The 22,119-nt window shown below is 40.4% G+C and overlaps 1 protein-coding gene across 3 annotated transcripts in view; it reads left to right on the top strand.

Annotated features, from left to right (window-relative positions):
* Positions 1 to 22,119, top strand: part of PHLPP2 (PH domain and leucine rich repeat protein phosphatase 2) — an 80,793-nt gene that overhangs the window by 29,132 nt on the left and 29,542 nt on the right. For all 3 annotated transcript variants that reach the window (XR_007123792.1, XM_047710299.1, XM_047710301.1), the window contains exons 4-9: positions 7,545 to 7,735; positions 13,845 to 13,970; positions 15,707 to 15,861; positions 17,839 to 17,985; positions 18,364 to 18,594; positions 19,790 to 19,992. Coding sequence is in view for 2 of the 3 variants with exons in the window: in XM_047710299.1 (XP_047566255.1) it covers positions 7,545 to 7,735; positions 13,845 to 13,970; positions 15,707 to 15,861; positions 17,839 to 17,985; positions 18,364 to 18,594; positions 19,790 to 19,992 (1,053 nt within the window). In the remaining variant the exon portion in view is untranslated. The remainder of the gene's footprint in view (positions 1 to 7,544; positions 7,736 to 13,844; positions 13,971 to 15,706; positions 15,862 to 17,838; positions 17,986 to 18,363; positions 18,595 to 19,789; positions 19,993 to 22,119) is intronic.

Here is a 22,119-nt window from a genome sequence, read left to right as displayed (position 1 = left end):
CATCGGGCTCTCTGCTCAGCAGGAAGCCTGCTTCCCTCTCTTTCTCTCTCTGCCTGCCTCTCCGTCTACTTGTGATCTCTCTCTGTCAAATAAATAAATAAAATCTTTAAAAAAAAAAAAAAAACCTTCTAGGTAGATGTGATTATTCCTGAGAGACTGTCACATGCCCCAGTCAAATAGCAGAGCCAGAAAGCAGATACATCTATCTGCTTCTAAATTTCATCTTTTTAACTTCTAAGATACTCCGCTGTTTAGTTGTTGGAGAGAGAGTTTATTTTTTTTAATTTTTTTAATTTTTTTTTTAAAGATTTATTTATTTATTTATTTGACAGAGAGAAATCACAAGTAGGCAGAGAGGCAGGCAGAGAGAGAGGAGGAAGCAGGCTCCCTGCTGAGCAGAAAGCCTGATGTGGGGCTTGAACCCAGGACCTGGGATCATGACCTGAGCCGAAGGCAGCGGCTCAACCCACTGAGCCACCCAGGCGCCCCTGGAGAGAGAGTTTAGAGGAGGATGAGAGATCCATCAAATGAGAACACCTAATCCAACTCCTTGGTCTTAAACTCAGGAAACTAAGGCCTGAAGATGTAAGATTTATTTGGGATCATGAAACCAGATGGTGGACTTACTTTAGCCACCACTGCTTTGCCAAGTTTTCTAGTGAAATACTTCAAATAGAAGTTTTTTGTGTGGTATGAGAGCCTGTTGTAAATTTGAAATTTGCTGTGAGGTTTCCTATTTTGATCTTTGAATGTAAGTAAATATTTCATTTTCACCTTCTTACATATCTGCCAGTATTTTTTGGTTTAACTTTTTATTTGGAGCTAACTTTGGATTTTCAGAGCAGTTGGAGGGCTAGTACAGAAGAGCTCCTCCTGCACACCCTTCATGCGGTCATTTGAACTGTTGTTCCGGTATAAATAGTACTTCCATTTTCTCCGGCTTCTCTTGAGACTTTGTCTTTAATTTTCAGCACTTTGATTATATAGTATCTGAGCTAGAATTTCACTGGGTTTGTTTGGGGTTCGCTGAACTTCTTGAATCCATAAGTTTCACTATAATCTTTCTCACTAGAGGAGTTTTCCTGTATTTCTTGTGCTGTTTCTTCTCTCCCTTTGGCTCTATCCCTTAGTTCAGTTGGCAGAGATTTTGGCCTGCTGCTTGGGATCACATTCACATTTGTATACCTCAAGGGCAAGCCCTGGAGTTCATAGACAACTTTAGGGGGGTCATTTTCCAGATCTCCTTCCTCTTTGCTATTTCCTGGGGTTTTACTTAACCTGCCCTGTTGGACACATCCTGCAAGGGCATCCACACTGCAGGACTCCCAGTGGGACAGGGAGACCAAAAATTCAACAGGTTTCACCGTGGGATTGCGGATCTTCTAACCAGAGAGGAAGTCACACCCCTCAGAGTTTTAGGTTCCTGTGTCCCCTCTTTTGGGGGCTGGAACTTAAGAAAATGAAAAGAGGGAAAGGGATGAGGAATTTCTCCCACTCTCTCTGAGTGTTAGGAGACCCCTTTTCTCCTACTTAAGACAGGACCTGAGGGCGTTTCCTAGAGCTCTCTGTCCACACCAGCACCTGCCTCTGATCTTGGGCCTTCCTGAGTCCTGGGCTGGAAGATGTCACAGGAGGAAACAATGAGAAACTTGCCACTGCTTGGGTGGTAATTCACATTGTGTTCTTTTTCCCTAATCTGCATGCTACTCTTTACTTTTCGGCATCCTTGTATAGCTGCTCTGTGCATTCTGTCTAGGTCTTACAGGTGCATTTAGTGGGAAAGACAGGGTGGAGTGCGCCTTCTCCATCTTACTCAGAACCAGAATCTTAATGGTGTCTTTTGATTACTTCATTTTAATATAGTCCAGTTGAACAGTTTAATAAATTTACCTTTATTATTTTCTAGAAACTCTATTGTTTTGTCTTTCAGTTTATATTCACACTCTATATGATTCTTTTTGTCTGTCATTGTGAGCTCATGGGCTTGTATGTATTTGTTTTGACTCATTACAGCCATTACTTTTTTTGTTGCTCATTTTGTCCCATTTCAGCTAGTGGGAGCTCTTTACATTGGCTTCTGTCCTTTCAGCATGACCCCAGGAGTTTATGATAGCATTCTGGATTTTCCATTAAGTTCTGGCACAACAAGATGTCCTAAGCTCATCTTTTCATTGTCTGACTCAGACCAGGAATAAACTCTTTTTCTAAGGACTCTTGGTTCATTTTAATGAAAAATGATATTTAGAGATTATATTCTGGACAGTAGAGGAACTCATTGCTACAGGGTTGCCCTTGATTGTTTTTTAGCAACTTTTTAAAATTATAAAAACATTACATTTTCTTTACAGAACATTTGGATGTATAAATATAAGGAAGTTAAAATTATCCGTAATTTTCCACATAGGACCTTGGCTTTTGAGATTGTGAAACTATTTTTTAATTCGAACTGTTACACATTCCGAATACTTACTAGAACTTTCTCATTCTCGTTTTTTTGTTTTTTAAGTAGTCTCCATGCCCAGCATAGAGCCCAGTGTGGCCCTGAACTCAGAACTCTGAGATCAAGACTTGAGCTGAGATCAATAGTAGGACACTCAACCAACTAATCCACCAGGCACACCTCATTTTTTTTCTTTTTTTTATAATCACTTTCAGATCAGAGACTGAATGTCTAGCAAACACTCCAAAATTAATAAAACAGCATGTTATTTCATATGTAAATGACTTTTCCAAAACACAACGAGAGTGGTGGTAGGTAGATTTATCTGTATAAAATACAAAGAAATAAGGCCAAGTAAGAACAGACTCAGAATTATATATCAGTTGATATAACATCTTTTTCATGTAAACTTTTAAAAAGACTATTAGGCAATTTGAAAACATGGTAACTATCATGAAGTCCCATTTTTACATAATTTAGCCTACTTTGTAGTAGGTGATACTGTTAACCAGGGTGGGGAATATAGAAGCCATTGGCATGTTTGGGGAGAATAATGAGATTTTTTTTTTTAAATAGCAGTTTTATTGAGATATGATTCACATAACATTCATGCTCTAAAAGTGTACAATTCAATGCCTTTTAGTATATTCGGAGAGGTATCCAGCCATAACCACAGTCTAATTTTAGAATGTGTTCATCACTGTAAAACAGGACCCCGTATCCATTAGCATCATTCTCCATTCCCCACTCCCACAGCACTGGCAACCACAGATCTCCGTTCTGTCCTTACGGATTTTCCTGTTCTGAACAGTTCCTGTAAGTGGAATCATACATTCTTGGCCTTCTGGCTTCCTATATTCAGCCTAGTGTTTTCAGAGCTCATCCATGTCGTTATAGGTGTCCGTACTTCATTTCTTTTTATGGCCGAACAGTGTTTCATTGTGTAAACAGATAGTGCCACCTTTGGTTTATGCATTGCTCAGCTGCTGGGCGTTTTGGTTGTTTCTGCCTTTTGGCTCTTACGAATGATGCTACTCTGAACAAGCATGTGTGTATGAGTTCTTGTGTGGACATGTGTTTTCAGTTCTCTTGGATATAGATGTGAGAGTGGAATTGCTGGAGCATATGGTGGGTCTCTGTTTAAACTTTTGAGGAACTACCAGACTGCTTTCCACAGTGGCTGCACCATTTCGTGATTGCTCCAGTGGTGTTGGTTTACATCTTTGCCAACGCTTTCTAATGTTTGTCTTTTTCTATTATAGTCATCCTAGTGGATGTGAACTGCTATCTCATTGTGGTTTTGATTGCATCTCTCTGGTCACAATGAGATGGAGCATCTTTTCATGTGCTTGCTGGCCTTTTATATATCTTCTGTGAAGTAATATCTATTCAGATTCTTTGCCCATTTTTTAATTGTGCTATTCGTCTTTATTGCTGAATTGTAGCAGTTCTTTATTCTGGATACAAGTCTCTAAATATGTTCATGATTTGTAACTATTCTCTCCTAGCTGGTGAGTCATCTTTTTACTTTCTTGATGGTGTCTGTTGAAGCATGACAGTTTTTTACTTTTGATGAAGTCCATTTTTCTATATTTTCTTTTTTGTCACTTTATTTTTTAAAGGTTTTTATTTATTTGAGAGAGTGAGAGTGTGAGAGAGAGAACACGAGCACGGGACGGGGCTGTGGGCAGAAGGAGAAGCAGACTCCCCACTGTGCAGGGAGCCCGACTCCGGACTCGATCCCAAGGTCCGGGGGTCATGACTTGAGCCAAAGGCAGATGCTTCACTGATTGGCATCCCATGTCACTTTTACTTTTTGTGTTGATGCCTAAGAAACCTTTGCCTGACTTAAGACCACAAGATCTCTTCCACTGTTTTCTTCTAGGAGTTTTATAGTTTTAGGTCTTATATTTAGGCCTGTAATCCATTCTGAATTAATTTTTGTATATGATATGAAGTTAGGGATCTGACTTTATTCTTTTGCCTGTGGCTTTCTAATTGTTCAGCACCATTTGTTGAGAAGACTCTTCTTTCCCCATGGAGTTATCTTGACACCCTGCTCAGAAATCAAATGTGCATAAATGTAGAGGTTTATTTATGAGCTCTGTTCCATTGCTCTATGTCTGTTCTTACATCAGTGCTCTGCTTTTTTTTTTTAAGTCATATCTACACCCAGTGTGGTGCTCAAACTCATGACCCCAAGATCAAGAATCAGAATCTATACCAACCGAGCCAGCCGGATGCCCTAAGTACTGTACTGTATATGGCAACTCCATACTCCATAGTTGAGTTTTGAAATTAGGGAATGTGAGTTCTCCAATTTTGTTCTTTTTAAAATTGTTTTGTCTGTTCTGAGTCTCCCGTGCTTCTCTGTATGAATTTTAGGGTTTTTGTGTCAGTTTCTGCCGTGAAGGCAGCTGGAATCTTGATAGGGATCACACTGCTGTAGATCAGTTTCGGGAGTTTTTTCATCTTAACCATATTATATCTTCTAACCCATGAACCCTGAATGTTGTCCATTTACTTAGGTCTGCAACTTCTTTTTTTTTTTTTTTTTTTTTTAAGATTTTATTTATTTATTTGACAGAGGGATCACAAGTAGGCAGAGAGGCAGGAAGAGAGAGAGAGGGGGAAGCAGGCTCCCTATTGAGCAGAGAGCCCGATGTGGGACTCGATCCCAGGACCCTGAGACCATGACCCGAGCCGAAGGCAGAGGCTCAACCCACGGAGCCCCCCAGGTGCCCCAGGTCTGCAACTTCTTTCAACTCTGTTTTGTAGTTTTCACTGTACTATTTTCATTTTATTCTTTTTGATGTTATCTTAGATGTAGTAAGTTTCCTAATTTTATTTTGAATTATTTATTCCTTATGCATGGAAATACAGTTGATTTTTTAAAAAATTTTTGTATCTGGGGTGCCTTTGTGGTTCATTTGGTTAAGCGTCTGACACTTGATTTCTGCTCAGGTCATGATCTCAGTGTCCCGGGATGAATCTCTGTACTGGGCTTTCTGCTCAGCAGGGAGTCTGCTTGAGGACTTACTCCCTCTGCCCTTTACCTCCCCCTCTTGTGTGTTTTCTTTCTCTCTTGCTCTCAAATAAAAGTAAATCTTTTTTTTTTTTTTTAAGGAATTTTTTTGTGGGGCGCCTGGGTGGCTCAGGGGGTTGAGCCTCTGCCTTCAGCTCAGGTCATGGTCTCAGGGTCCTGGGATCGAGCCCCACATTGGGCTCTCTGCTCAGCGGGGAGCCTGTTTCCCCGACTCTCTCTCTGCCTGCCTCTCTGCCTACTTGTAATCTGTCAAATAAATAAATAAAATCTTAAAAAAAAATTGTATTCTGTAGCTTTGCTGAATTCACTTATTGGTTGTAATTATCTTTTTTGTGGCTCACTTAGGATTTTCTATATACAAGATCTTGTAGTTTGCAAATAAAGATAGTTTTCTTTCTAGTCTGATATTGGAAATTGAGGTGGTTGGGGACATGTTTTGGACACGTCTAGCAGACAATTAGATATGCGATTAGAACCAAGGGAAAATTGGGGCAGGTGATAGAATTCTGAGGGCCATGATCATCATTTGAATAGGGCAGTTTGGAGGCTGGAAGCCAGACTGAAGAAAATTGAGTAAATAGGAGGTGAGATAGCAGAGATAGCTCATATAGAGGCACAAATGAGAACAAAAGAGTCTTGAAGGGTAAACTTACAATTTTTCGAAATACAGTTTGTGGACCAACATTTCCCTGTGTTCCATCCCAAGCCCTGTGGATTAGACTCTCCATGGGTGGGTGTCAGCGTCCCACATTTTAAACTGGACTTACATAGTAAGTCTTGGACACTCCCAAATCGGAGAATCACTGAACTAAAGAAATTCCACAGTTGAGACCGAGAGGGCACGGGAGAAAATGGGAATGCTCTTGTAGCTTTGACAGGAACAGTAAGGAGGGTGGAGCTAAAGAGTTAGAAGAGAGAAGAACCAAACTCCCCGAGAAAGGTGGAGTTTGGAATATAGATCCAAGGATTGGCCTCAAATAGAAGGAGAGATGGGTCTCCCCCCAGAGCTAGTGTCAAATAGAAAGTTTTAAAGCTTTGAAGTGGTCTAACCCATTTCCTCAGATCATCTATGGGAAACACATAGTTAAAAGGGCGACAGGATGGCCAGGTTCCATAATCAATCCTGTGATAATATCAAATATAATGCAGTCTTCTCTCTTCCCAGCTGATTGCTCTTTGCAGCACCTCATACTAGTGGTGCTCCTGTTCATTTTTGTGTAGTCTGGTTTTAGCCATGTTTTAATCAAGAATCTGTCTTCTGTCATAATGTGCTGTTTTATTCACTGTGTCTCAGCCTTAGAAAGATTTCTAATGGGGAGGGAAGGTACAAAAAGAAAGAAACTCTTGTATGCGCGTATGCGCTTCTGCCACCAAGATTGGGATAGTTGATTGAAGTATTGGCCATAAGCTCTTCCTCACAAGGAACTGGAAAATGGAGTAATGTGTCAGAACTAGTGTGGTCCCATACTTATTAATTTCTTCCGTCTAGAATGGACTCATCATAAGAGTTGCTGTCATTTATTCAGTACTCCTTTTGTTACCCAAAAGTATGCTCAGGACTTTAAATTAATTATGCTAATTTTTGAAAAAGAAAACCCTAAAGATAAGTAGTATTAAGATCCAGACTGTATAAATGAGGAAAGTCAACCTCAGTGATTATATTAAGTAGTTCAAAGAAACAAAGTAAGTGGCAGAACCAGGATTCAAACTCAGGTTTGCATGTCTGGCCCCAAAGTCTGTGATCTTAATGACTTGCCAGATTGCCTTTCTCTGTGTACATGGAGATAGGACTGTGTTGGAAGAAGAATTAACAATTGCACCCAAAATAAAATCTTCCTCCCCGGCCCAACATCCGCAGTACCCCCATTGTAAAACTGAAGTGATAGATAACACTTTAGAACTGAGATAATATCTTATGATATGTGTATTGCTTGGTAACTTAAATCTGTAAACGAGGTTGTTGAATATTGGCGCACAATACTTTCTTCTTCCTTGTAGGAGTCTCATATACTTGAATGGTGACTTCTGAATGCTGACTCCTGTTCTGTTTTCTTTTAGAAAAACCATGCCAGATGGATCATCTGGATCGAATCCTTCTGTCTGGCATCTATAATGTACGCAAGGGAAAGACCCAGCTGCATAAGTGGGCTGAACGCCTAGTTGTTCTCTGTGGGACGTGCCTCATCGTTTCCTCGGTGAAGGATTGTCAGACTGGGAAGATGCACATTTTGCCTCTGGTTGGGGGAAAGGTAAGACTCATAAAAATGATTTTTCTTCATTTGTTTGATCTTAATTAAAATCACATTTAATTTTTGGCGTTTTCCCCACATCTTTTTAAAGAAGCCAATATGAGCATTATTAAAGATTGCATTACAAAGTTTGTTTTTTAGAGTTCTTAGTTTTACCCAGAAGAAACCGACTTAGGCTATTTTTTTTTTTTTTTTTTTTTTTTTTTAAGATTCATTTATTTGAGAGAGAGAGTGTGCAAGCAGGGGGAGGGGCAGAGGGATAGGGAGAAGAACAGCAGACTCCCTGCTGAGCTTGGAACCCAACACTGGGCTCAATTTCATGATCTCATGATTTTACAATCTCATGACCCATGAGATAACGACCTGAGCTGAAACCAAGTCAGATGCTTAACCGACTGATCCACCCAGGCACCCCAACTTTACTTAGGCTAATTTAAGCATAAAACAGGCTTATTTATATCACAGGTTCTCTGGGAGGTCCAAAGCCTGTTCATACCCCAAATTCTGCTGCAGAACCCATTTGTTGATGATACCTCTGCCTCCACTGCTGGGCCCCCATAACACCCGAGTAGACCGAGAATGCTGCCACTTGCAGCCTCCTGCCACATCCATCCCCAAAACTGATTCTTTCCAGCTTCTCCTTTTTCCCCATTTGGCTTAAATTCAGAGTCGTGGGTGGTCACAAGCGCCTCTCCAGCAGCAAGGGGAGTGGAGGCATACCGTTTCTGGTCTGTGCTGGAGAATTCCCCATCCTAGGCAGGAGTTCATTTGCAAGTCTTTGAAACAGACTGACAGATGACTAGAAACAGGTACGTTAATATTTATATGAAGCTGTACATCATTTTGTTTCTTTATTTTCCATCTTGAGTATCATAAAACAGTCTGAATTTTAGAGAACTTCTGTATGAAATGATTTAGTCCATTCATGCTTTGAAATGTCCAGTCTGGCCCAGATGCATAGCAATATCAGTAAAATAGATATATTCAAAAGGTAAATATGTAAAAAGACACAGCTGTGCTATGGAATGTAGAATAGATGCTATGAGAGGGTCTGAATCCGAGGGCCTGCTGGGTTCTGGGCCTGAAAGGTCGTGGCAGCCCAGGAGTTCAGCCCCTATAAGTATTTGGGTTTAAAAGTCCTCTGCTTATAAGAAGAACCTGGCCCAGGCTTAGTCCTTGAAGCAGGAGATGAGTGGTACTCTGCTCCTGAAGGAAAGCTGGAAAGAAAAAACAAATAAACAAAAAAACAGCCCCAAACAGCTGTTAACCACTGACTGGAACCAAGTCTTTTTCTCGCCGTGGTCCTAGAAAAGTGGAAGGAACCAGTTATGTGCCCTGTGACCAGGAAGTGAACACGTCCCCACTGAATGAATGTGCACGCTCCACTCTCAACCAGGGCCAGCAACCCAGCACTTACTGATATGAGACCTGGTTCTGGTCTTGGGAGCTGAAGGACAGAATGAAGAAAATAAGTTAAAAGAAAATGACAGCCCTTCCCACCCCCCCAACCCCACCAAAAATAAAAGAGAAAAGAATACAGCAAAGGAGAGGACATTCAAAGGGAAGTTGTAAGAAATAAGAAATAATGATAAGTGCAGGCATTGACAAAATATGATGGTAAAGTTAATATTGATTGTAAAAAGTTGAAATTTTTAAAATATTTTAAATATGAATATAAACTCTTAAAGCTCAAACTGCCCCGAATGATATTTAAGATATAGTGGTATGTTTGATAAGTAATGTGTGATACAGCCATGGAATAAGAGAATAGAAATACCAAATAACTTTTAACTTTATTAGGAAAAACCTTAAGTATGAGTGTAAAAATTTTAAGGAAAGCCACTAAAAGTAGAGAGGGAAAAGAAAACAAAACATTCTGTAGTGCTAAAAGAAGGCAGGAAAGGAGCGGAGAGAAATGAATGAAATCATTGGCATGGTAAATTATCACAAATTATAGTGACAGAAACATATAGAAATATATCAGTAATCATAATTGTGATACAAGTTGTCATTTAAAATCCCAGTACTTGCTGTTTATTTTATAAGATTTTATTTATTTATTAGAGAGAGCACGAGCAGGGGGAGGGGCAGAGAGAAGGACAAGCAGGCTCCTGGCTGAGCAGGGAGCTCAGTGTGGGGCCCGATCCCAGGACCCCAGGACCATGACCTGAGCTTAGAGCAGATGTTTAACCTATTAAACCATCCAGATACCCTCAGTACTTGCTGTTTGTAAGAGACCCTACACTTAGAAGGTTGAATGTGGATGGTGTGAAAAGCATGCTAGTCAAATAGCAACCAAAAGAAAATCGGTGTGGTCATATTAACATCATACAAAACATTTTTATGAAAGCTTATCTGCAACAAAGGACTTCTCTCCAGAATTAATAAAGAAATTTTACAACACAGCAGCAGAAAGGCAGATAACCTAGTAAAAATTGGGCAGAAGGGTTGAGCAGCTCCTTTACCAGTGAAGATCTACAGATGGCAAATCCGTACATAGGATGATTCTCACCCTCATGAGTCATTAGGGAAATGCAAATCACTATCACAGATTCTGCAAACCACTAGGATGACTAAAATCAAAAGACTGATGAGTACCAAATTTAGCAAAGATGAGGAGCAACTGGAATGCTCTCACATCATTGGTGGGAGTACAGTCACTTTGGAAAACAGTTTTCTTATTTCCTTTTTTTTTTTTTTTTAAGATTTTATTTATTTATTTGACAGAGAGATCACAAGCAGGCAGAGAGGCAGGCAGAGAGAGAGGAGGAAGCAGGCTCCCTGCTGAGCAGAGAGCCCGATGCGGGGCTCGATCCCAGGACTCTGAGATCATGACCTGAGCTGAAGGCAGCGGCTTCACCCACTGAGCCACCCAGGCGCCCCTAAACAGTTTTCTTATTTCTTATAAACTGAAACATAGGCATATCAGATGACCCAGCATTTCTCCTAGGTATTGGGAAATGAACATCTGTCTTTACAAAGACTTTATATGACTGTTCATAGCAGCTGTATTTATAATTGTCAAAAACTAGAAACAACCCAAAATTCATTGACTACTGGTGAATTAATAAACAAATGTGGTACATTCCACACAGTGGAATGAACAGTAAAAAGGAATGAACTGCTGATATACACCAAAATGAGGATGAATCTCAAAAACATTATTTTCTTTCTTTCTTTTTTTAAGATTTATTTATTTATTTTAGAAAGAGACAGCAAGCAAGTGCTTGAGCCAGCAAGCGTGGAGGTGGGGGGAGGGCAGAGGGAGAGGCAGAAAGAGAATCTCAGATTTATAAACCTTTCTCAGTATTTGACATTATGTGAGTATATTATTCTGTGTCACATACCCCATAGTAAAATATTTAAAAGTTTATTCTAAAATATGGGCGCCTGGGTGGCTCAGTCAGTTAAACATCTGCCTTCAGCTCAGGTCATGATCTCAGGGTCCTGGGATTGAGTCCCACATCCGGCTCTCTGCTCAGTGGGGAGTCTGCTTCTCCCTCTCCCCCTGCTTGTGTGTGGTCTCTCGCTTTCTCTTTGTTAAATAAATAAAATCTGTTAAAAAAGATTATTCTAAAACAATCATTAGTATCTGTTCTTCATTTCAGTAAGATCCTTTATTTTGACGTATTCATTAGCATGGTTTATTCCTAGTAAAAAAGATCCTGTTGTGAGATCACAGTTGAGTGTTATAAATATTATTTAATTTTATTGGTACTTTTAAATTTATTTTATTTTATTTTTTTAGATTTTATTTATTTATTTGACAGAGAGAGATCACAAGTAGATGGAGAGGCAGGCAGAGAGAGAGAGAGAGAAGCAGGATCTCTGCCGAGCAGAGAACCCGATGCGGGACTCGATCCCAGGACTCTGAGATCATGACCTGAGCCGAAGGCAGCGGCTTAACCCACTGAGCCACCCAGGCGCCCCTATTGGTATTTTTTTAAAAGATTTTATTTATTTGAGGGGTGCCTAGGTAGCTCAGTTGTTAAGCATCTGCCTTTGGCTCAGGTCATGATCCAGGGGTCCTCGGATTGAACCCCATATTGGGCTCCCCGCTCTGCGGGAAGCCTGCTTCTCCCTCTCCCACTCCCCCTGTTTGTGTTCCCTTTCTCACTGTATTTCTCTTTGTCAAAGAAATAATTAAATCTTTTTAAAAAAAGATTTTATTTATTTGAGAGGAGGAGCATGCACATGCATGAGCAGAGGAAGAGGGAGAAGGAGAGGGACAAGCAGACTCCCCACTGAACGCAAAGCCCAGTGTAGGGCTCCATCACAGGACCCTGAGATCATGACCTAAGCTGAAGGCAGATGCTTGACTGATAGAGCCATCCAGGTGCCCCTTATTGGGATCTTTTTAATATGATTCTTTTTTGCTTAAAGTATTTTGTGTTTTTGCCATTCGATTCAGTCTTTACTTGGCACTAGAAACCTAATGATTTACGAATATAATTTAGAAGTTTCCAGCTGACTCACCAAGATTCAATAGTTATGACATATCAAAGTAAGATGTCAGACAAAGGTGTAAGTGGTTCCGTAACTATAGAGACTTCATCTTCATCAAAGCTATGTGAATTGGGTTATTGGATTTTGGGGGAGAATTGCTTTGAAGAGAAATGCTATTGTGCTGTGAATCCCTACAGCCTTCCTAGCTGGGAATGGCTTCTGCCTTTTTCCTCAAACCTAGCGAAAGAGGTTTCAGCAGGATTCAAGAGAGCTTAATATGGGTCCCTTGCAGTAAGGGGGGCATAGTGGATTGGTGTCCTTCCTCCTCCAAGAAGTCTTGAGGACAGAGATGAGTCTGTCACCAGAGCAGCCAGGTAGCCTAAGAGCCTAGGTCATGCATTGGGATCATTGTGTCTCCTTGGATTTGTTAGTTTGTGACCCAGATGGGTTGAGAGAGGAAAAGCCAGTGGGTAGATTGATGGATGAGTGGGTGGATTCTCTTAGAACTTGCCTGGCAGGGCCATCTTGAGGGTCAGATAAGCTTCCCTTGAGGATAGGCTGACAGTGGACCACAGGATTCTTTCATGTCTGAGAAGGGAGTAGTCAGCTGCTGGAAGAGTATGCATTAGCGAGGTCAAGTGATCTGTGAGACACTGTCATTGTTTGGGGTGGGGTGGGGGGGTAACCAAAAGAACCCTTAAATGGACCCATTGTGGAAAAGCATTCCTTTAGAATCTCCTGGGCCCAGAGACCGTGAAATCAGATTATGATTCTCCTTATCTAGTAATAACCTTTGGTTTTCCCTTTCTACTTCAGCCCTGGAGGGGGTCAAAAATGGGAGCTAGCCCAGGGCTTAGTGAGAACGGAGAGGAGTCCAAAAAGCAGGCCATGGCACCCTTTGCAGGCAGACAGCTACCTCCATCGTGCCCCAGTGTAGGTGGAAAGGGTTGGAACTGCGTTACCTTTGCAGTGGAGACTTTGGCTCTTATCACACGGTCCAGAGACTCCTGTTCTGAAACACGGCATGCAGCCCTGCATCGCAGCGAGTTGTACTTGGTGTTCCTGTATGTAGAATGCTCCTCGCCTAGGAGGTTCTCACGCCTGGACCCCCTTAGGGTCTTTGCTCACCTGTTACCTCAGTGAGGCCTTCCCTGACTGCCCTTTCTTAATTCAGATCACCCACCCTGTTCGCCAGGCTTTTCTCCTGCTTTCTTTTTCTTGATATTATTCATTATATATTATATTGTGTTATGCTACGTTGTGTCACCATTTCGGTGTTAGAGTGTTTGTCCCTTCTCAAATACAGATTACACTAAGGGCGGGGGCTTTGTGTTTTCCCCCTCCTTGCCCCCAGCGTGCAGAACCGTAGAATGTATTCATGCAACAAATCTTCAATTATCAAATGGGCTGTGTTGTGACTTACAGAGGAATTAATAAATAGATTTACGTAGGAGTATGCTCCGAGTCCTATTCCTTCAACATACTTCAGTGAAGTAATCCTTTGCTTTTTCTAAATGGCTTTATTGAGAGACATTTCTTTGGAGAAATGTCTATGCAAATCTTTTGCCTGTTTTAGAAAATTGAGTTCTTTGTCTTGTTTTCCTTTGCTCTCTGACTGGGATTTTTTCTCTTGGTTCTGGTTTTTGCCCCTCCTCCCCTTCAGGTGGAAGAAGTGAAGCGACGGCAGCATTCCCTGGCGTTCAGCTCAGCCGGAGCCCAAGCTCAGACCTATCATGTCAGCTTTGAGACGCTGGCCGAGTGCCAGAGATGGCAGCGACAGGCATCCAAGGTGATAAGCTGTAGGACGTCCTGATGTGGGGATAAGACTGCAAAATCCCACGAGAGATGTAATTTGAAACTGAACTCTCTCCAGGAGAGTGAATTATAATTTTTATGTATCTTGCTTTAGGCCCCTCTAAGTATATAATGAATGGAAGAATGAAAGTCCAGCAGGTCCTTAACTTATTTATTATTTGTATAGTAGAAAAAGCTTTCAGAAGTGTTTGCAGGTACCTCTCGACCATCTCTCTTTGTTTTCCCCCTTAAAGAATTTATTTATTTGGCAGAGAGACACAGAGAGGGGGAACACAAACAGGGGGAGGGTCAGAGGGAGAAGCAGGCTTCCCGCTGAGCAGGGAACCCGGGCCTCGATCCCAGGACCCTGAGATCAGGACCTGAGCCGGAGGCAGCCACTTAACGACTGAGCCACCCAGGTGTCCTCTACCAGCTCATGAGAGGAATATGGCCTTGAAGGAATTGAGACACAATGAGATTCAGATGACTTTCCCTCAACCACTGTAGTCAGTGAGAGATGGTGCCGTTCCCTAATTCCTAGCCTAGTGCTTCTTGGTCTTGTATGTATTTAGCACAGCTGTGATGAACCACTTTTTTTTTTTTTTTTTAAGATTTTATTTATTTATTTGAGAGAGAGGCAGTGAGAGAGAGCATGAGCGAGGAGAAGGTCAGAGAGAGAAGCAGACTCCCCATGGAGCTGGGAGCCCGATGCGGGACTCGATCCCGGGACTCCCAGGATCATGCCCTGAGCCGAAGGCAGTCGTCCAACCAACTGAGCCACCCAGGCGTCCCTGATGAACCACTTTAAATTTGAACTTACCATGGGATGTGACCTGTGCTCCTGTCACAAAGTATTGTTACTGTATGCTGAGGATAATTAGCTTTTCAGCATAATTTCTGCTTTTTTAGTCTTTAAAGATGAAATGCTCTAAAACTGTGTTGCAGTTTCCAAATTCTCTTGTTCTAGCTATTTGCAGAATTTTAGCACATTTTTCTTGTGGAGCTAAATTGTTGCATAAAGGATGGTTTTCGTATAATGAGATGCCATAAAACATGAGTGACTTTTCCAGTGGCATTTTGTTTGGTTTTTAGACCAATTTTCACAACCCATCTTTTATTAGCATTCTATTATAGAAATATAAACTTGTTTTGGTTTTATTGAATTTTCTATACATACATTGTAGTTGTAATAAAATCTCTTCTGAATAAAACGAGTTTCAGTTTTAAGTAGCTATTCCATTCTTTTGACCTTATAAAGAGAAGTTAATATTTTTTGAGCACCTTTTGCATACTAGGTAGTGTGCTGTGTACTGGGTTATTTAATTTTATCCTCACAACAGATGAAGAAACTGCACTGGTAAGTAGCGAAGCCCGTGTGGATACAAAAGGCCATGGCTTTCAATTTCACCCTGTTTGTTAGAGTTTTGTATAGTTATTTTGGATCATCTCAACTTCTTGTATGAAATGTTAACTTTCTGTCTTTATGATTTGTGCTTTTTTTACTTATAGACACTTTAAAACTTACACTGTTGTGTGTTTTGAAGCAGTTTATGGTTTTAGGAAAAAGCAAAAATGAACTGGTTTTTATAAATAACTAATTGGATCTCATTACCTTTTTCTCCTTCACATTTTTAAAATTAGTGCCTTTTTATGTAAATATGATTCATTCCTGTGCTGGGTGAGAGACATTTGGTGCTAGCTCAGATGGCTCTTCTCCTTGACCCTGTTCAGGTGGTGTCCCAGCGAATCAGCACTGTTGACCTGTCATGTTACAGCCTTGAGGAGGTTCCTGAGCATCTCTTCTACAGTCAAGATATCACCTACCTCAATTTGCGGCATAATTTTATGCAGTTGGAAAGACCTGGGGGCCTTGACACTCTCTACAGGTATGTGAGGAATGGGTTTCCCGACTGACTTATTCAAACCAAATCATGATCACCGTCTTAGTCATCTGTACCTGGAAGTGAGCATGCTTACCATCGTATATATTTTTGAAAATTTCCCCTCCATTTAGAAGAGGAAGTAAAATTTTTTATCCATACAGTTTTCTTACACCACCACCACCCCTTCATGCAACAGAGGATAGATGCAGTTGTTCTGTTACGGAGGCAATGTTGAGCTGCCATTGATCTGGATAATCTTGTTACATAAGTCACTGACAGTGATGCATGATCTGAAGCCAGGGTAAATTGGGAGATTGAGTATATGGCAAGTTTTTGAATCATAAGTATCAAACTTAAATAGCTTTAAGGAAATAGGCCTAACTTCAAGAATTCCATTTTCAGGTTGGGGCTTTTATCTTTCCTGTGTACCCGCTAATGCTAGCTTCTAAGCTTTTTGACAGCTGTGAAACCTCTCTCTTCTGATCATTTTACTCCTGAAGGACTATGGCCCATATATTTTCCAATTTCTTTGTCAGAATATATTCCCCCTTCCAACCCTCCACCCTTTAAAAGTGGGTGGAAGTGAGTAAATACCTAGTATAAGTAATTGTGTGGGCTTCTAGTGAACAGGGGAGAAATTGGAAATTAAAGCATTTAAACTAAGTGGTGATTAAAAAAACAATACATATTGTGGGGCATCTGTGTGGCTCAGTTGTTAAGTGTCTGACTTCAGCTCAGGTCATGATCCCAGGGACCTGGGATTGAGCCCAGTGTCAGGCTCCCCACTCAGTGGGGAGTCTGCTTGTTCCTTTCCCTCTTTGTCTGCCCCTCCCCCATTCATGCTTTCTCTTGCTTGCACGCTCTCTCTCAAATAAGTGAATAAAATCTTTAAAAAAAGATAATATTCCTTGAAATGGCATATTTTACTTTAATATTTCTAGAATAATTTTGAGAAAGCACTGATTTTTATCCCATATGATGTGTTATGAAGCTTTTTGGGTATAAGCAAGCCTCTATCTAGTAATGAGATAATAGTTTTAATTATATTAATATGTAAAAACTACAGAAGCGATAATTTTAAGGAAGTGGGTTTCTAGCATTTTCTTCTCAGTCACTATGAAAATAGGGTTAATGCAGTTTGAGAGCAGCATTAGGAATTCTGAAGTCAAGGCACCAAGCCAAAGGAACAATCAGTACTCAAGGTTAGGACAATTGGAAATCAAAAGTTGAAAATTTGAAAGAGGAGCATTAAAGTGAAGTACCAGACTCCAGTCTAGGAGCAGGTGATACAAACCATCATCGTGGAGAGCACCACATCAGGCTTACCCCTTGCACTAATAAAATCATTAATCCTCCTGAGTAGAATTGGCCAGAGTGATGCCTGTGGATCCAGTGAGTGGTGATACAGTCTCTGGGTAAGACAGTGTAGATGCTTGCACTTCTAGGAACAAAACAGAAGCACTGAAAATTATTATCAGATTGTATTGCAGTCAGACTCCATATCACGTTCACATTTGTAAGTTCTAAGTGGCCCATTCATTTCAAGTGACATCTGAGTCAATATAATTTCAATATGTAAACGTTGCTTTTATAATGGGATTTGATGTGTGTTTTCGTTAGCTCTTCCTGTGTCCATGAGTTGGTGAATTGTTACAAGGTTTTTTATATTGCATATGGAAATTTGATAAAGGAAGAGATTTCAAGCATATCAGTATGACTTGATATAAAATACTTACATCAGCATGGGCTTTTCAAGATTTTGTACCTTTTTAAGGAGAAGGGAGAGGAACTCCCATGGCCCTAGACCTGATTTCCTTCTTGGTATGGAGCTGGGGTTAGGCATCTTAGCGTTCTGTGCTGTGTACGATGTTTGGCATGTGGTGAGTACTCAGTAGATATTTGTGGAACAGATTCTACTGTGGACATTTAAAACAGATGGCTTTTTCATTCATTACTGTAATTTGTATGTTTGCTTTTTAGATTTTCTCAGCTGAAGGGCCTAAACTTGTCCCATAATAAACTTGGTTTGTTTCCTGTATTGTTATGTGAGATTTCTACCCTCACTGAGCTCAACCTCTCCTGTAACGGAATTCATGACCTGCCGAGTCAGATTGGCAGTCTGCTGAAGTGAGTATCTGACTTTTGCTAGACTCATTTTTTACTGGCAGCATCAGGAGCTTGTCTGGCATTCGGAGCGAAGGTAGTCACATGAGCTCTGGCAGTGACGTGAATCATGTAATTATGAGGATTCTAGACAGCAGCTCTTACTAGCTTGCCGGGGCAACTCCTTAGCCCCTCAGTTTCAACAGCAGAGGCTCTGACTATTTTTGATGGTGGAGGGACCATCCATGGCAGTTATGTGTGTCATTGAGTCTCCATAGGTGGCGTGTTTTATCATTATTGGATTCATAATAAATTAGTGATACAGTCAGAATATATCCCTCTAGTGCTATCCATTCCAGTTAAAACCTTTCCTAAAGTCTGTTTTTTGTTTTCTTACTACAGTCTTCAAACCCTCTGTCTTGATGGCAATTTTCTGACGACTTTACCAGAAGAATTGGGAAATCTGCAACAGCTTTCTTCCCTGGGAATTTCCTTTAACAACTTTAGTCAAATTCCAGAGGTTTATGAGAAACTCAGTATGTTAGATAAAGTGGTTATGGCGGGAAATCGCCTGGAAGTCCTAAAGCTTGGGGTGCTGAGCAGGATGAGCCATATCAGACATGTGGATTTAAGGTGAGGCCGTTCTTCAGATGGATCTCTGATGGTTTCTTATGTTTGCTCTGTACGAACACTTCTGTAAAACATCAGGATTTTAGAATAGTGTCTGTTGTCCAAACTATAGTAAAGCTTCATTTTTCACTCAATAGCGGAGAGATTATGAGTGAGTTGGGTGTACCACACGATACTTTCACAGTACCTTTGACACAGGTTGTTCTGACTTACCCTCTCAGCAGCCTTTTATAGAATGCCCACTTCTTCATGTCCTTGTCAGTGTTGGATTTTAGCAGTCTTTTTCCTTATTGTCAGCGTAGTAGGAGAGAATAGTTCTTCATTGTTTAAACAGCATTTATGAGTGAGGTTGAGCATCTTTTTAATATGCTAATTGGTAGTTTGTATTTTTCCTTACACTTGACCATTTTTCTGTTGAATCATTGGGTTTCTTTTTGATATCCATTGTATTACAATTAAAATGTTAAAGGTTTTCCTGTCAATTTTTTTGTAGTTTTTAATTTTCTAGCCATAATATTTTCCTAAAGGAAGCTGGTAAAAGACACATACATATAAAAGACACATATACATAGTGTAAATGTACTTTCATTTACACTAAGCCATTGATGTTCGTTGTAAAGAAATAGTAACACAAAAATTTATTGAAATACAAGGGAATGAGAACATGTCTGTGTGTTCTCTACATAGAAGAGAACTAAGAAGCCATTTTCTGTAATTCGCCCTTGAACTATTCCATATAGATACATATTATTTTCCTTTGCTATAATTAATGTGATGTGAATCTTACCACAAGGAAGAGTAGGCAGAGCCCCGAGAGAAAGTATGGCTGCTTCCTCTTGTTTTCTACATGGTACACCACGACTGCTTTGCTTCTCACTAACCTGAAAGTTATGTTCCTCTTCTTGTTCCTTTGGCCTGCTTCTTCATCCCTGCCTAACTTAGTATTAAGTTTTTAATGATTTGTAAGCATGGTCCCTTTTCCCTTTCTCTTTAACCTGGATATGTTTTTGCAAGTCTGGATCGTCTAAGTTTATAAACAGAGAATTCAGGGTACAGCTGTCCATGCAAAATGACGCAAGTAGTTAACTTTTGAGTTGTTTAGGAAAGAGAAAGGGATCATACTTCTCTTATTTTTATTTTGGTAAGCACATTTAGTATAATTTATTTCTAATGATTTCCTTATTTCTGAATATTTAAGGATGAACCATTTGAAAACTGTGGTTACTGAAAATCTGGAGGGAAATAAGTACATCACTCATATGGATCTGCGGGACAATCAACTGTCTGACTTAGATCTTAGCTCCTTGTGTAGCTTGGAGCAGCTGCACTGTGAACGGAACCAGCTGAGAGAGCTGACGCTCAGTGGCTTCTCCCTCCGAACTCTCTACGCCAGTTCCAACAGTGAGTTCTCCATCCAACCTCCTGTTTTTTCTCATGTAGATCTTGTCTGAGTTTTTTCTTTTTATATATATATATTTTCCTCTTTTATTAAGATTTTATTTTTTATTTTCAAAGATTTTATTTATTTATTTGACAGAGAGATTGAGAGTGGGGACAAGCAGGGGGAGCATCAGGCAGAGGGAGAAGTAGGCTTTCCACCGAGCAGGGAGCCCATGCGGGACTCAAATCTCAGGACCCCTGGATCATGACCCGAGCCAAAAGCAAGTGCTTGACTGAGCCACTGAGGCCTCCCAAGATTTTATTTATTTATTTGACAAAGAGAGTCACAGCAAAAGAGGGAGCACAAGCAGGGGGCGTGGGAGAGGGAGAAGCAGGCTGCCCACTGAGCAGGGAGCCCAATGTGGGACTTAATCCCAGGATTTTGGAATTAGGACTCAAGCCAAAGGCAGATGCTAATAAATAAGCCACCCAGGCACCCCTCATCTGAGTTTTCTAAGAACAGTGGCATCTGTGATGTTGTTCAACCACTCTGCAAAGTGTAGTTTGAGGTTCCTGGAGACCAGCTTTGTCTTTCAAGTTTGCTGTCAACACTTAAGTGGTTGAGATATGCATAAAAAGGCATTGCAGGATACTTGGATATTCACTAAGGAAGTATAATAGGCATTTTGCAAAATAACGAGGGGTAGGAGGGTGGGCAAGCATGTTCAAAATAGAGTATCAATAATAGGCTAGAAAAAGTGTTGACAAACTATAGCCCAGGGGCTAGATCTGGCCACACCACCTGTTTCTGTAGGGCCCACGAGGAAGGGGGTTTATACATTTTTTAGTGGCAGGGTTAAGAGATCAAAAGAGTAATTTTTACTTGGAAAGTTCTATGAAATTCAAATCTCAGTGAATAGACTTTGGTTGGAACATGCCCACTGTCATTTGTTTACAGGTTACTGGTCTCACGAGACAGTGACAGAATGAAGTGCTGTAAGAGAGACTGGCGGGCCTGCAAAGCCTAAAATATTTGTAACAGGCTTAGCCCTTTACTTTTTCCCATCTCTAGTCTAAAACTTTGTGCTGCTTCAGTTCCAGAATGAGAAGCCACTCACTTCAATAGTGATTTGCTCCAGGAATATTTTTAGGTGTAAAAGCCCCCATATTTGTTGGGGCCATTCTTTTTATGGAGTTTTCTTTACCAAGGAAATTATAATTACTTTTTCTGTACTAAGGAAGGGATGGGGGAAAATGTTGAGTATCACTAAGTGTCAAAGAGTGCAAATTTTGATAATGCCATTGTATACTCAACAAATTAAAAAAAAATACTGCGAAGTGCTTTGAAGATGTGGAGAAGCAGCTCTCACACATTGTCAGTGAGAGGGTCATTTGGTAAAACCCCTTGGGAGAGCAATTAGTGTTAAAAGAAGTCAAAGATGCGTGTAGCCCATATTCTGACAGTTTCTTCATTTGGGATATCTCTCAGAAGTCCTCACATCTGCATAAGGTGATGTTCCTTATGGTGAAAAAAAAAAAAAGAAAAAAATATGACTATTGATAGGAAGACATATTTATACAATAGAATGTTGCACAGCAATGGAAATGAATGCCCTGAAGCTCTCTTTGTTAATCTGGGCAAATCTTAGAAACTATTTGAGGGGGGAAAAAAAGCATAGTTATATGTATACCAAGATAGTTGTTAATCAGATTCTCAAACACACAGAAATGTTGTTTCCTTAGCTATATGTATGCCATAACAGTATAAAAGTACCCGTAGGAGAGATAAAAACCATATTAAAAATGATGTTTACCTCTTGATATGTGCAGTATTTTAATTCTTTGAAAAGTCTGTATATAAGGCAGAATGTGAAGATTCACTAAAAGCTGGATGATGGGTGGATGAGTGTTCATTATCCTCTTTTCTGAATCTCTAAAATACATTTTTAGGGTAAAAGATAAGGACTTCTCTTTTCATTTCCTTTATCATGCTAGAGAAGTTTCAAATTGTAGCTTGGATTAATAGCTTAGGTCCAAACAGTGTCACAGCTGATGAATGTCCACTTATGCTGTTTATAGATATTACTGTGAGATGATAGTCTTTCTTTTGTGATGTAAATACTTGTTTTCAGGCCCATTCTCTATTCT

The sequence above is a fragment of the Lutra lutra genome, chromosome 17 (assembly GCF_902655055.1).
Source record: "Lutra lutra chromosome 17, mLutLut1.2, whole genome shotgun sequence".
In the NCBI taxonomy this organism is placed as follows: Eukaryota; Metazoa; Chordata; class Mammalia; order Carnivora; family Mustelidae; genus Lutra; species Lutra lutra.
The sequence above is the reverse complement of the archived record's forward strand: the minus strand, read 5'-3'. Positions and strand labels throughout refer to the sequence as shown.